The sequence below is a fragment of the Adiantum capillus-veneris genome, chromosome 13 (genome assembly GCF_014529385.1).
Source record: "Adiantum capillus-veneris isolate H3 chromosome 13, ASM1452938v2, whole genome shotgun sequence".
Classification (NCBI taxonomy): Eukaryota; Viridiplantae; Streptophyta; class Polypodiopsida; order Polypodiales; family Pteridaceae; genus Adiantum; species Adiantum capillus-veneris.
Genome location: NC_140943.1, coordinates 148,483,776 through 148,499,404, shown reverse-complemented (window position 1 = coordinate 148,499,404; position 15,629 = coordinate 148,483,776). Strand labels below are relative to the sequence as shown.

Below are 15,629 nucleotides of genomic sequence, written 5' to 3'. Positions count from 1 at the left end.
ACAGCCTGTAAAGTTGTAACAGCTGGTTTTAGTGGTGTCAGGCTCAGTTGATCGCTTTTCCTTTAAGCAATCCGAAGCAACTGTCTCAGACTTGTGCCACAGAGGACAGTCAGAATCAGCATTGAGGAAGAGGAATATAAAGTACCAGAAAAGGAAGGTATAGTTTGGTAGCAGATTTGGTGTACTTAGTGGGAAGATGACACGGCACCCCAGAGGATGGACATAGTTACCTGTAGCAGTTGGGGATTAACTGCAACACCATGGTAGGGGTGGTTCGATGCACCAATGATAATTAGCAGCTGGATACCAGCCAGGTGGTGGTATGGAGGGCTTGTGGCATAAATGCCAAGTGACAGCCAGCCAACCGGATATGACAGAATATACGACATCGCACTGCGAGTTGGCAGCCAATGGCAGATCTGTGAGGGCAGTAGATGAGCATCGAAGGCATTGCTTTGCCTGTCTTCTTAGTTGTTGCAAAATAAGCATTAAATTGATGCAACCAAGAATGAATAACAGTAGCATCCATCTTACCATCATACTTACTGAAAGTCAACTTCTCTGTGACTGGGTTGTTGGAGTCCAAATCTTGGCTTGCGCCACTTGATGAACCACCAACATCTTTGGCCGGCTCGGGTTTTGAGGTGAGAACCTGTTGGACCAACTCTTGCATGCGTAGGTCTCTCTAGAACCTCACGCTCGGTCTCCAAGGCCGCTCGTCTTGCTTCGGCCGCTTCCTGCGCTTGCTCACGCTCACGCTCAATAGTAGCCTTGAAAGTACTTGCATAGTGCATAGTTGAGGTTGAGAGAGAGAGAGAGAGAGAGAGAGAGAGAGAGAGAGAGAGAGAGAGAGAGAGAGAGATGAAATGAAATGAAATGTTATATGAACGTCTTCAAAAGGCCAGAATGACCTATGAGACCAAAAAGTTACAATGTGGTGGATCTGATACAAAGTCAGAGTAATGAAAATGACAAAATAAAATAAAATGACATAATAAATTGCTATGGAATCCGAAACAGCTAGGTATGAAACGCTGGGTGGGATAGCTAAATCACAGATCACAAAAGATCCAGCATCGATTGTTGGCGGATCTCATCAATCTCCTCCATGGTTAATAGCCTGACCGGGCGTCGTGCATGTCGGGCCAAAGTGATCCGAATCCTCTGATGCATCCTCCGTTGATGCTATGTAGTCCTCCGCAGTCGTGGGCGTCTGGATCTCTCTAGCTCGGTCACTCGGTTGATCAGTGTGACTCTAGTGTGAGGCGGCGAGCTCTCCTGTCTCTTCCAGGTGTCGAATGTCTGCTCTAAAGAAGTCTGTGATCCGTCTCTGAGATTGGCTGGCCTCTCCCCTCATCATGCTCTCTCTGTGTCTGCGCAGCTCGAGCAAAAACAGACCCAAGCATCTTTGATCCTCGTACTGCATGGCTCTAGAGTGGTCCGAAGCCCTCTCTAAACAAGCAGTGGAAGCGGCCGCGTATCTCGTAGTAGACGGGACAGTGGCATGTGTAGTGCAACTCTGTCTCAGGCTCTAGGTCACACAGGGGGCATGTCCTGGCCTCTGTTGGTACTCTGCTGTATCTCCGAGTCTCGATCCTCAGCTGGTGTGAAGATGTGCGTATCTGGCCAATAGCACATCGTATCCCATGAGACAAGTGAGTGTCCATGTATCTGGGTCTCCTCACAAAACCGTCCTCCGTGAGCTGGAGAAGATGCTCTCTGTAGAAAGCCATCTTCGTGCCCAGCTCTTGTGCTGGCTGTAACCATGTCCTCCTGGTGTCTAGCTTAGTCAGGTCCTGGCGGATGAGCCTGGAGATGTCGGATTGTGTGAGCGTCAGAGAGGGTGCATCCAGTGAGTACTGGAAGGGGGGCAGTCTGTCTATGCTGAACCCATGTGCCTGAAACCATGATGTCATCTCCCCATACCAGCATGCTGTATCTCCTTGCATGGCTAACTGTCAAGAGGACTCAAGTGCAAGGCGGGCATATCTGTTTCTGGGAAGTTCCCACATGCGGTGTATGAAGGAGGCCGATCTGGCGAGCGCCTCAACCACTAGTGGGGAAGCAGCTAGCTCTGCTCGGATAATGGCACGTGGTACTGAAGCCTTGGCTCTAATGAGCTGTGAGATCATAGAGACTAGTGGCTTCTCCATGTCCCCCCATCCATCAATGCGACTCGTCCTCCCATGATGGTCCAATGAAGGTCCCCAAATCTCAGCTCCATAGAGCAATGCAAAAGCCACGAGGGTGTCAAAGAGCCAGAGCTTCGTCCGAGGCTCCTGAAACTGAACATGTGAACACATCCTCTCCATTCTACCCAATGTTGCATGGGCTCTAGTCAATCTAGTCTTTGTTGCTCTTCTCAATGAAAATGCTGGTCCACTAAAAACCACTCCAAGGTAGATGTAAGCATCTGTATACTCCACTGTCTCCTGGCCGTATGTGAATGTGGGCGCTGACCTCCTCATCCACTGTGGGGTGGTATTAAATACCATGACCTTGGTTTTACCAAGGTTGACAAATAAACCACTTTCATGGGCAAACCTATGCAAAGCATCCAAGTGACGTTGCATCCCCTCAGGAGAGTTGGAGATCAACACAATATCATCAGCATATAACAATAGTGGAATCCATGTTCCTGCCAGTTGTGCACCTCTATCACCATCTCGCTCAATGTAGTCAGAAACCTCATCCACATACATACCAAAGAGAGAGAGAGAGAGGAAGGAGATGTTGCAACTGTTATGGAAAGAGATGTTGATAGGGAGCTAGAGTAGAGAATTTGATGTTGCACATCAAGAAAGAGGTGGCAGCAGGGCAACTAGAAGTTGACAGGTGGCAGCCTATTGACATAGGTTATGTAAGGGCAGCAAGGTACTCCCACTGCAAAAGCAATGTTGGGACGTGTAGCAATCATAGCATGCATCAAATTGCAGATGAATAAGGCAATTTAGCCATTTCAGCCTTTTCCTCTTTAGACTTAGGGCAATCCTTTTTAGAAAGTTTCACATATGGAGGCAATGGAGTACTCAATGCCTTCCCGATTTTGTATTGTTGAGTTTTTGTTTTGATATATGTAATTGGGGGTGATTACTCTTCTTTTGAGAGGGAGTATGCCACCACCAGATGGCATGGCAGGGCTGCTGATGTGGCAAACATTGTCGCTGTAGATTTGCTAACATGGCAGACCACGACACGTCAAATTTTGACGACTTGGATATGTGACAAAAGCTACATCCCTACATACTGCTTTCAGGGTTTCTTCCTGTTATTGTTAAAAGTGACTCATACTCTTAAGCCAGTACTTGTTAGCAACTTAGATTCAGAAAAAGAGAGCTTAGTGCTTAGTTTGCATACACAGAACACAGTCCGAGTGCATCTCTTCCTTGTGTGAGAAAAATTATAGTCGTTTTGGAGGTTAATAGAGTAAAGGAACACTACCAGAGGTACCTACTTTAGGGGCAATACCTTTTTGAGGGAAACTTGGCCCCTCTATGCAGGTGATTGTGTCCTTTTCAAGTTCTATGATTGCAATTTTGTGGAGTACATCACCGCCCGTCGAGCTGTGCCAGCCGGTTTCAGTAGAGTGAGTGTCTGAGTTAGACAGAGAGAGGAAATTTACAAAGGTCGATGGTGATGGATAATAAGCAGAGAGGCATGACTATTCTAGAGTAGACACTTGATCGTTCTCCAGATCAGTGGAGGATTTGGTTCTTACATAGTGCATACACAGTTGTAGTGCCTTCTGATGTCATGCACATGTATTTTTTAATGTCTGGCCCCTGGAGATTTAAGGGGGAAATGTCATGGATGGTGAGCTGCGGTACCAGGTGATCTGAATTTGAGTTGCATTGATGAGTGGTGTTTTTTATGGACAAGGATGTGTTCAATGCATACTTTTTAGTTTCAATCCAATGTGATATTCTCTAGGATAGAAAGTCCCAACTTGTTTTGTTTGAACAACTAGAGAGATGGTAAGTATAGCAGTGGTTAGGCAATGGGACCTTTTTTAGGTATTGCCAGTCAGATTGAAGATGCTCTATGAAGATTGACATGGTTTGTTTGGTGGCTCACCCAGGAGTTATTTTCTTGACTCACCTCATGGGGGGTGCAAGAGGCTGCGGCAGCCATGAGATGTAAGAGTGCATTTTGACATGGTGGTTGGAGGATTTTTTGAGGCTTGGAGTCGTGGTTATTGTGTCGCTTGGATGTGTTCAAAGATCCGGTTAAGAGGGACGCACTTTGGTGATTGTAATTGTAATTTTGAGCTCGTTGATAAGGACTACTGCTTTGGAGCTGGAAGTTGGACACTTTTGTTTGTTGCACTGCTCGGATCGAAATAGAGCCTAGGGAAGATTTTTGCAGCAAGTTGAGGCCCAGAGTCTTGCTGTTTCTCTTGTATAGTGGCACAAATGCATACTTTTGTATCTCTGTATTTCTGGGGATTCTAGGTTTGATTGCGCTCAGTGCTGAGGGTTTGTTTCCCCGGATTTAGTAAATAGATACTTTGTAACCTTGGAACTGGTAGAAGCCAGAAGACAAGAATCAGGGGGGCAAAACCTGATTGTACAATGATGTACATGAAACAGAGGAGCTGATGATGATCTCAGCAACCATATAGGGGTCAGGGATTTGTTTCTGAATGTTCTTGGTAGGCACAGCTATGGGCTGCTGTGCTCTTCTAATCAACTCTAGGTCTTAAGAACTATGAAGCTTGGAGATATGCTCTAAGTGCGCTAAGCACTTAGAGAGTAGGCATTTTAGATATTTGTTATCTGAGAACTCTTTGCTCACAACAGGTGCTGGAGAGAGAGTGCTGTTTTTGGGGGGGTTTTAGGAAGGGGGGGTAGGGGTAAGTAGACGTAATAAGTATTTCAACTCAACACCACAATCGGAGAACTTTTGTGGGAATAGTTCGATTATGTCATTATGTGGTACAATACAAGACTCTTGCGTGCAGAATAAATCACAGTTTTTGGGAACCTGCGATTTTTACTAAGTTGTATGTTTTTGCGGTAAGTTGATGTGATTATGTGGTACAATACAACTTATGCGGTAAGTTGATGGGATTATGTGGTATAATACAAGACTCTTGCATGCAGAATAAATCACATTTTTTTGGAACCTGCGTTTTTACTAAGTTATATTTTTCTGTTCTATTATTTGACTTTTACTTCTCGCATCCTGTTATATGATAGGTAAAGTTTCGGGAGTTGGTTCCACATATCCTGAATGTTTCTCGGGAATGCTTGGCAAATGGGAGTGAGGAGGTTGCGATTCTTGCATTTGAAATTTTTGATGAACTTGTTGAATCGCCTGTGCCTGTCCTTGGCTCATCAATCACAGAAATTGTCCAGTTTGCATTGGAAGTGTGTTCCAACAAAGAACTTGAAATAAACGTGCGACATCAGGTGTATTTCTTGTCTGCTAAGCATGCATTAAGGTCATTGTTAGGCAATATGTAAGACATAAGAACATGTCGGTTGAATTCAAGGATTTATGGTGGGGATCCTTCAGGCTATTCAAATATTATCATGGCTTTCTAAATATAAACCCAAGACTTTGGTGAAGTACAAGGCTGTTCATCCTATACTGAAGGTAATCTGCCCACTGCTTGCGGAGGTAAATAATCGACAAGATGAGGATGAGCTTTCGATGGATCGTGCTGCTGCAGAAGTTCTGGATACAATGGCATTGAGTCTTCCCAAAAAGTATGTGTTCCCTGTTGTCCTGGATTTTGCAGCTGGAAGCTATGGCAGTCCAGATCCTAACTGTCGTGAAGCAGCAGTAATGGTCCTCGGAGTAATTTCTGAAGGGTGCTTTGAAGTAATGAAAAAAAAGCTCCCTGACATATTGCGGGTAGTCCTTCAGGCTTTACAGGACTCTGAACAAATGGTGAGAGGAGCAGCAAGCTTTGCATTGGGGCAATTTGCAGAACACTTGCAGCCTGAGATTGTTGAACATTATGAGACGGTCCTTCCTTGCATCTTCAATGTTTTAAGCGATGCTTCTTCAGAGGTGCAGGTAATAAGTTGTGAATTTGAATAAGAGGGTTCTATTCAGGGGCACTTAATTTCTAAAGTCTTATGTCACAGGAGAAAGCATATTATGCACTCGCAGCATTTTGTGAAAACCTGGGGACTGAGATTCTTCCCTATTTGGAGCCTCTCATGGCAAAGCTTCTACAAGCATTGGAAAATGGTCGACGTGTTCTTCAAGAGACCTGCATGGTAAAGTCTTTATTTCAGCATTCATAAAGTATGAAGTTCTGAGGAGTGTCACTAGCTTACGATGGTTTTCCTTTGGTGTTAAGCATTGTGTGGTGCTTGGATGTGTTTCGTATCTCATACAAGAGGTGTTTTGATAGTATTTTCTCTGATATGCTGAAGTTTGTTGCTGTTAAGGTTTCAATAAAGTTGTTTGTGAGCTTTTTTGTTTTGTTGATAGTTATTTGTAACAGCCAACATGGTCTTTATTTTTAGTCTGCTATAGGAGCAGCTGCAGCTGCAGCTGAGCAGGCGTTTGTCCCCTATGCTGTACGGGTGTTAGAAATGATGAAGCATTTCATGGTATTGACAAAGGATGAGGATCTTGCTGCACGAGCAAGAGCCACAGAGCTTGTTGGGATTGTTGCTATTGCTGTTGGATGCGAAAATATGCAATTTGTGGTACATGAATTTGTTGAAGCTGCTATTACAGTTGAGTACTTTAGGTTGTAGCATGTGCTTTCTTGCGACTTTGGTCTTTCTTCAACAGGCGATAATCTCTCGTTTATTTTTAGTAGGGGTTCTCTCTTGACTACAGCGAATTGCGGGAGTACACCCATGGATTTTTGAGCAGTGTGGCGGAGGTCCTCAAGGAAGGCTTTGTACAGGTTCCAACCTCCTCTCTCTCTCTCTCTCTCTCTCTCTCTCTCTCTCTCTCTCTCTCTCTCTCTCTCTCATCACCACCTTTCCATCCTTGTAAAAAGCAATCTTCCCCTTTTCCCTTGCTGCTCTAATTTCCGGCATTACTTCTTGCATATGAGCAATCTGCGAGAGGGTGAGGTCATCTCCAAGAAAGATGCCAGTCTTTTTCAGGGTCGGTCTCTTCTTAAGGAAGTCCTTCTTCGCTTCCATGGAGGGGAAGCGGAGAATGAGTGCCCTTTCCTTCAAGGTTTCTCCGTTGCTCCTGCTTTTCTTAGTGCCCACTCTCCAGGCCCTTGTATGCGTCTGCTCGTTGAGCCCCACCAGAGTCATGAGTTCTTTCATCTCTTCATCCACATGATCTTGGTCTTTCAGGCCACATATCCTTACGTGTAAGGCCCGCACATGTCTCCTTTGCTCCTCTTCTAGTGTCAAGTTGATGATGGTTGGTGTGGGGATGGGGGTTGTTTCCTTGCCTTTCCCTTTCTTGACAATCTCGATCCATTTTTCTACGTATGAGACCACACTAAAGATGGAAACCTGGAATTGTAACGGATCACTTCGTCTTGATGTAGGGGCCTTTGAGGATAGCTTCACAGGGAGAAACATCATCTTCTACTTTGAGATGCATCAAGCCCCTGGGCAATCCATGCCATAGGTGAGCGGATATAGATGGGAGACAGCCTACAGACAGGAGACCAGATCGGAGCATCGGGGACGAGGCTCAGGGGGAGTGGCAGTTCTATTCAGGGAGGAGTTGCAGCCATTGATATATATAGCGTGCAAGGATGAGCATGCTAGGTAAATGTGAGTGAGGCTTAGGGCAGAGACGGGCAGATACCTCCACATTGCTATCTGTTACTTTCCTCCTAGTACGTCAATATATGCATCACCTAGAGGACAATCCCCCTTTGCTATTTTGGACAATGACATATGGGACTTTTCTAAGGACGGTGATATTATCATACTAGGGGATTTCAATGCTAGGACTACCCACCACCAGACAATATTTTATGATACTTCCGAGGAGATGCTTAGGGAGCTGGATGCTACAGAGATGGGTCTATCCAGATTGTCACAAGATGAGGAATACACCGAGTATGGTAGTTACTTGATAGATATGGGAACCGCACATAGATTGGCCATTTTGAATGGCCTACAAAGATTTTCGACAGCTGGAGGTTTTACTTGCTTTCCACACCGACATGGTGCCAGCACAGTGGATTATGTCATGGCCCAGCCAGGTCTCATTCCATTCTTTCAGGATTTCATGGTGGGCACTAGGCTAGTTCGAGTAGCAGTTGATCATGCTATCTTGTCCTTCACCCTGAGGTTTCAGTTCAGCACAACTCCATTAAGAGAGGTCCCCACACACATCCGGTATACCTTCATTAGGGAGACGGACTCTGTGTATATGGATGAGATATATAGGAAACTTTGCACCCAGCAGCCAGGACGTCCACTAGATGAACTCACTCAGATATTGACAGAGACGCTCCACGATGCAGCATCAGAAGCGTATCCCGACAGCCAGCCTACACGGAGACGATCGGGGAGCATGCCCCAGAACAGTTGGTACGATGAGGAGTGTAGAGAGAGGAGGATCAAATTACAGAGGGAAGTGCTCATGGGTATTACCACACATAGACAGTCACGGATTATCTTTCGCCGCCTAGTGCGACGAAAGAAAAGGGCTCATCTATCCCAGCTAGAGCAAGATGTATCAGCTATTTATAAGTTAGGACTCAGGCGAAGCATGGAGGCTATTCCACGAACATTCACCACCACCAGTGACCACCTCCACGGAGACATGGGGGAAATATGCCACATCTCTCTACACAGCTTCATGACAACCACCTCTGCCAGACCCACTAGAGACATGCTCGGAGACGTGTTCTTTGTTTACTGCCGAGAGGGTAAGGAAAGCTATTGACAGGATGAAGACAAGGAGAGCACATGATCATGATGGGCTAGTAGCAGAGCACTTCATCCATGCCAGAGATATGCTTGCAAAGCTCCTGGCTATGATGTTTAATCGAGCCATGTATAAAGGCTTCCCTGAGACTTGGAGTATGTCCACGATTGTCCCTATTTTCAAGTCAGGGGATCCCATGATTCCTGGGAATTATCTCACCATCATGGTTGGTCACACATTAGCTAGGCTATATGCATCCATCCTTGGACAGGAACAGAGTAGATGGGCAGAACGAGAAGGCATAAGAGCACTAGGGGAAGCAGGTTTCAGGAGAGGTTTCTCCACTCATGACCAGATTCTGACACTCAAAGCTATTATTGAGGAGGGTAGACACCATGGCAAGAGGATCTATTGTAGCTTTGTGGATTTCCTCAAAGCTTTTGACACAATGCCGAGAGCGAGACTTATACGTAGATTACAAGACATGGGTGTGCCTTCAGAGCTGATATGGGGGATTCTGGCCCTCTACAAGACAGTGATGGGGCGGGTGCGCACCACTGAGGGAATGTCTGACATGGTCCTCTCCACTATTGGAGTAAAGCAGGGATGCCCCCTATTCCTGACTCTTTTGTGGATGTATGTGGATGAGTTTTCGGACTATGTAGAGTGTCAGGGAGACAGGGGGGGTCAGCTAGCAGGGAAATGTATTCCGTTGTTACTATATGCTGATGATATTGTGCTGATTTCCGACTCTCTAGAGGGGATGCAACGTCATTTGGATGCTTTGCATGCATTTGCTCGTGATAGTGGATTGTTTGTCAACCCGGGGAAAACCAAGGTTATGGTGTTCAACACCACATTACAGTGGGTCAGGAGGTCAACGCCGTTTTTACGTATGACCAGGAGACTGTGGAGTACACGAATGTGTATACTTATCTGGGGGTAGTCTTTGCTGGACTGGTGTTTTCACTAAGAAGATCATCAGAGACCAGACTGACGAGAGCATATGCAGCTTTGGGAGGACTGGAGAGGATGTGTTTGCAGGTTCAGTTTTAGGAACCGCGAACAAAGCTCTGGCTTTTTGACACTCTAGTGACTCCAGCTATGCTCTATGGAGTTCATGTATGGGGACCTTGAGTAGACCACCATGGGAGATTTGGCAACACAAATGGATGGAGATGTATGGAGAGGCCTCTAGTCTCTATGATCGCTCAAATGATCCGGGCAAAGGCCTCAATGTCGCATGAGATTATCCGAGCCGAGCTAGCCGCCCTCCCCCTCGTGGTGGAGGCATTGACTAGATCAGTATCCTTTATGCACGGTTTACGGGATCTCCCAAGGGACAGATACGCTCGGCTCGCCCTGGAGTCATCTCGACAACTAGCTCTACGAGGCGATACATCATGTTGGGATGGACAGATGACAGCATGGTTTCAGTCGCATGGTTTTGACATGGATAGATTGCCTCCGTTTCAATACTCCCTGGATGCACCCTCCTTGTCTCTCTCACGGACAGAGATCACCAAACTCATACGCCAGGATCTGATTCAGCTATATACCAGGAGCACATGGATACAGCCGACAACTAGCTCTACGAGGCGATACATCATGTTGGGATGGACAGATGACAGCATGGTTTCAGTTGCATGGTTTCGACATGGATAGATTGCCTCCGTTTCAATACTCCCTGGATGCACCCTCCTTGTCTCTCTCATGGACAGAGATCACCAAACTCATACGCCAGGATCTGATTCAGCTATATACCAGGAGCACATGGATACAGCCGACATAGGAGTGTGGCACGAAGATGGCCTTCTACAGAGAGCATCTTCTCCAACTCACGGAGGACAGTTTTGTGACTAGGCGTGCATACATGGATACACACTTATCTCATGGGATAAGATGCGCTATTGGGCAGATATCCACATCCTCACATCAGCTCCAGATCGAGACTGGCCGATTTCGAGGGGTGCCGGCAGGGGCCAGGATATGTCACCTATGTAACTTAGAGCGAGAGACAGAGCTACACTACACATGTCATTGCCTGACGTACTATGAGATACACGGCCGCTTCCACTGCTTGTTCAGAGAAGGCTTCGGACCTTTTTCTAGAGTCATGAGATACAAGGATCAGAGGTGTCTCGGATTGTTCCTACTAGAGTTGCGCAGATTTAGCGAGAGCTTGCTGAGGACATCAGGGGAAAGACAGTCTCAGAGACGGAGCACAGATTTTGATACACCGGCCAGTGAAAGCAGAGGAGTAGTCAGTACAGCAGATCTCAAAGCCCACCCACACCAAAGGTACGCTGCTTGATTGAGCCACTGAGCTAGGAAAATCCAGACGCCCACGACCTCAGGGGGTCTCTTACCATCGACGAAGGCTGCAACAAAAGATACTGATCACTCTAGCTCGATATGCAAGACGCCCAACTAGAGTACTGACCATGGAGGAGGTTGATGAGATTCGACAGCGACCGATGAGGGATTTCATCTGAACCCACCAACCCCTCCCCCCTGTATCTCTTCTCAATCCCGAATCAGCTTCAGATTTATTTCCTTCCTCTGTGTTCTAGTGTTTAGTTCTTTTAGTTTTAGTTTTAGGTTCGTACTCAAACATGATATCAGATTCACCAGTTGTAACTTTTTGGTCTCATAGGTCATTTTGGCCTTTTGACGACGTTAATATAACATTTCATTTCATTTCATTTCTCTCTCTATCCAAGCATTACTTGTACAGAGACATGGATACAATATGTATTTTCAACACCTACCACAGTAACAGAAGATCAACACCTGTCACAGTAACAGAAGATCAACACCTATTTTTACATAAGGACAGGAGATAGTGGAGTATGTAGACTCCTATAAATATCTTGGTGTTGTATTTTGTGAACCTACTTTCTTTATGAGAGGTGTTGTAGAGGCGAGCTTGAGGAGGGGATATGTATGCAACATTTGGAAGACTAGAGATGATATGTTCACAGGTGCAAGTTCAGGGCTGCGCTGTGGCTATTTGTCACTTTGGTCATCTCTACTAGGCTTTATGGAGTGTAGAGATGGGCCTAGCTTGGATCATCATAGTAGATCCGGGAGCACATTTGATGGATGGAGATCCATGGAGCGACCACTTGTATCCATCATCTCAGGCTGATTTGGGTGAAACCCTCAGGCGAGATAACTGCACCACCGAGTGTAGTGAAGGCTCTTGCTAGATCAGTGTCTTTCATTCATAGCACATGGGATCTCCTATGCGATAAATATGCAGGACTAGCGCTTGAGTCATGGTGATAGGTTGCTAGTGAGGGTGATATTTCATGTTAGTTTGCATAGATATCATCTTGGTTTGAGCTACACAAATTTAGCATGGATAGATTGTCACAAAGGGGAGCGCACTCGAACAATTAATAGGTTGAAAATAAATAGAGAAATGAAATGTTATATTAACATCTTCAAAAGGCCAAAATGACCTATGAGACCAAAAAGTTACAATTGGTAAATCCGAGACCATGTCTGAGTACGGAAATTACAAAGTTACAAAGAACTAACACTAAAATACTAAGGAGAAAGGAGGGAAGGGGGGGCGTTGGGGGGCTCAGATGAAATCTCTCATCGGTCGCTCTCGGATCTCATCGACCTCCATGGTTAGTGCTTTGGTTGGGCGTCTTGCATGTCGAGCTAGAGTGATCTGTATCTTCTGTTGCAGCCTTCGTTGGTAGTGGGAGTCCCTGCGAAGTCGTGGGCGTCTGGATCTGCCAAGCTCAGTGGCTCAGTCAAGCACGTACCTCTAGTATGAGTAGGCTTTGAGATGTGCTGTAATGACTGCTCCATTAGTAAAGAAATCTATGATTCGTCTCTGAGACTGTCTTTCCTTGATGTCCTCAGCATACTCTCCCTAAGTTTGCGCAGCTCTAGCAGGAATAATCCGAGACATCTCTGTTCCTTGTATCTCATGACTCTAGAAAAAGATCCGAAACCTTCTCTAAACAGGCAATGGAAGCGGCCGCGTATCTCATAGTATGCCGAACAGTGACATGTGTAGTGCAGCTCTGTCTCTGGCTCTAAGTTACATAGGTGACATATCCTTGCCCCTGCTGGTACCCCTCGAAAACGGCCAGTCTCGATCTGTGAGGATGTGCGTATCTGTCCTATAGCGCATCTTATCCCATGAGATAAGTGTGTATCCATGTATGCAAGCCTAGTCACAAAGCCGTCCTCCGTGAGTTGGAGAAGATGCTCTCTGTAGAAGGCCATCTTCGTGCCCAACTCTTGTGTCGGCTGTATCCATGTGCTCTAGGTATCTAGTTGAATCATATCGTGACGTATGAGTCTGGTGATCTTTGTCCGTGTGAGAGACAGGGAGGGTGCATCCAGGGAGTATTGAAGCGGAGGTAATCCATCCATGTTGAGACCATGCGACTGAAACCATGCTGTCATTTGTCCATACCAACATGCTGTATGGCCTTGTAGAGCTAGTTGTTGAGATGACTCCAGGGCAAGCCGAGCGTATTGTCCCTGGGGAGATCCCATAGACCGTGCATAAAGGATACTGATCTAGTCAATGCCTGCACCACGGGGGGCGGCCAGCACGGCTCGGATAATCTCATGTAGTATTGAGGCCTTAGCCCGAATTATCCGAGTGATCATAGAGACCAAAGGCCTCTCCATACATCTCCATCCATATGGTTGCCAGATCTCCCATGGTGGTCTACTGAGGGTCCCCATACCTGAACTCCATAGAGCATAGCTGGAGTCACTAGAGTGTCAAAAAGTCAGAGCTTTGTTCGCGGTTCCTGAAACGGAACTTGCGAACACATCCTCTCCAGTCCTCCCAAAGTTGCATATGCTCTCGTCAGTCTAGTTTCTCATGCTCTCCTCAGTGAAAATACCGGTCCACCGAAGACTACCCCAAGATAAGTATATGCATCTGTGTACTCCACAGTCTCCTGGCCATACGTAAATGTGGGTACTGACCTCCTGACCCACTGTGGTGTGGTGTGGAACACCATAACCTTGGTTTTCCCCTGATTCATAGACAATCCACTGTCACTAGCAAATGTATGCAGAGCATCCAAATGACACTGCATCCCCTTTGGAGAGCAGGAATCAGCACAATATCATCAGCATATAGTAACAGCGGAATCTTGTCCCTGCTAGCTAAGCCCCCCTATCTCCCTGACTCTCTACATAGTCCGAAAACTCATCCACATACATCCCAAATAGAGTCGGGGATAGGGGGCATCCCTGCTTTACTCCAATAGTGGAGTGGACCATGTTAGACATTCCCTCGCGCCTCAGTGGTGCATACCCGCCCCATAACTGTCCTGTATAGAGCCAGAATACCCCATATCAGCTTTGTAGACACAACCATGTCTTGTAGTCTGCGTATAAGTCTGGCTCCCGACACTATGTCAAAAGCTTTGCGGAAATCCACAAAGCTACAATAGATCCTCTTGCCATGGTGTCTACCCTCCTCAATAATAGCTCTGAGTGTCAAAATCTGTTCAAGAGTGGAGAAACCTCTCCTGAAACCTGCTTGCCTTGATGCTCTTATGCCCTCTCGCTGTGCCCATCTACTCAGCTCTTGCTCAAGAATGGATGCATACAATCTAGCTAATGTGTGACCAACATGGTGCGATAATTCACGGGAATCATGGGATCTCCTGACTTGAAAATAGGCACAATCGTAGACATACTCCAAGTCTCCGGGAAGCCTTCATACATAGCTCGATTAAACATCATAGCCAGAAGCTCTGCAAGCATATCTCTGGCATGGATGAAGTGCTCTGCTACCAGACCATCATGATCATGTGCTCTCCTTGTCTTCATCCTGTCAATGGCTTTCCTTACCCTCTCGGTAGTAAAGAAAGAACATGTCTCTTAGCATGTCTCTCATGTCTCAATGGAGGTGACCGTTGGTAGTGGTGAATGCTCGTGGAATAGCCTCCATGCTGCGCCTGAGTCTTGACTCATAAATAATTGATACAGATCCCGCTCTAGCTGAGATAGACAAGCCCTTTTCTTTCGTTGCACTAGGCGGTGAAAGATAATCCGTGACTGTCTATGTGTGGTAATACCGATGAGCACTTCCCTCTGTAAATTGATCCTCGTCTTTCTACACTCCTCATCATACCAACTGATCTAGGGCATGCTCCCAGATCGTCTCCATGTGGGCTGCTGGCTGTGGGGGTATGCCTCTGATCTTGCATCATGGAGCGTCTCTGTCAGTATGTGAGTGAGTTTATCTAGTGGCCGTCCTGGTTCCTGGCTGCATAGCTGCTTGTATATCTCATCCATATACACAAAATCCGTCTCCCTCATGAAGGTATACCCAGTGTGTGTGGGGACCTCTCGTAATGGAGCTGTGCTGAACTGAAAGGTCAGGGTGAAAGACAAGATAGCATGATCAAATGCTACTCCAAATGGCCTAGTACCCACCATGAAATCCTGAAAGGTCAGGGTGAAAGACAAGATAGCATGATCAAATGCTACTCCAACTGGCCGAGTACCCACCTTGAAATCCTGAAAGAATGGAATGAGACCTGGCTGGGCCATAACATAATCCAGTGTGCTGGCACCATGTCGGTGTGGAAAGCAAGTAAAACCTCCAGCTATCGAAAATCTTTGTAGGCCATTCACAATGGCCAATCTATGTGCGGTTCCCATATCTATTCATTGTATTCCTCATCTTGTGATAGTCTAAATAGACCCATCTCTGTGACGTCCAGCTCCCTAAGCATCTCCTTGGAAGTATCATAAAATATTGTCTAGTGGTGGGCAATCCTAGCATTGAAATCCTCTAGTATGATAAT

General features: G+C 46.2%; 1 protein-coding gene across 4 annotated transcripts in view; it reads left to right on the top strand.

Moving 5' to 3' along the window:
• LOC147445060 (ARM repeat superfamily protein) overlaps positions 1-15,629 on the top strand; it is a 178,671-nt gene that overhangs the window by 99,546 nt on the left and 63,496 nt on the right. For all 4 annotated transcript variants that reach the window (XR_015190076.1, XR_015190077.1, XM_086527548.1 and 1 more), the window contains 5 exons: positions 5,199-5,411; positions 5,518-6,024; positions 6,096-6,230; positions 6,483-6,698; positions 6,785-6,874. Coding sequence is in view for 2 of the 4 variants with exons in the window: in XM_086527548.1 (XP_086383674.1) it covers positions 5,199-5,411; positions 5,518-6,024; positions 6,096-6,230; positions 6,483-6,698; positions 6,785-6,874 (1,161 nt within the window). In the remaining 2 variants the exon portion in view is untranslated. The remainder of the gene's footprint in view (positions 1-5,198; positions 5,412-5,517; positions 6,025-6,095; positions 6,231-6,482; positions 6,699-6,784; positions 6,875-15,629) is intronic.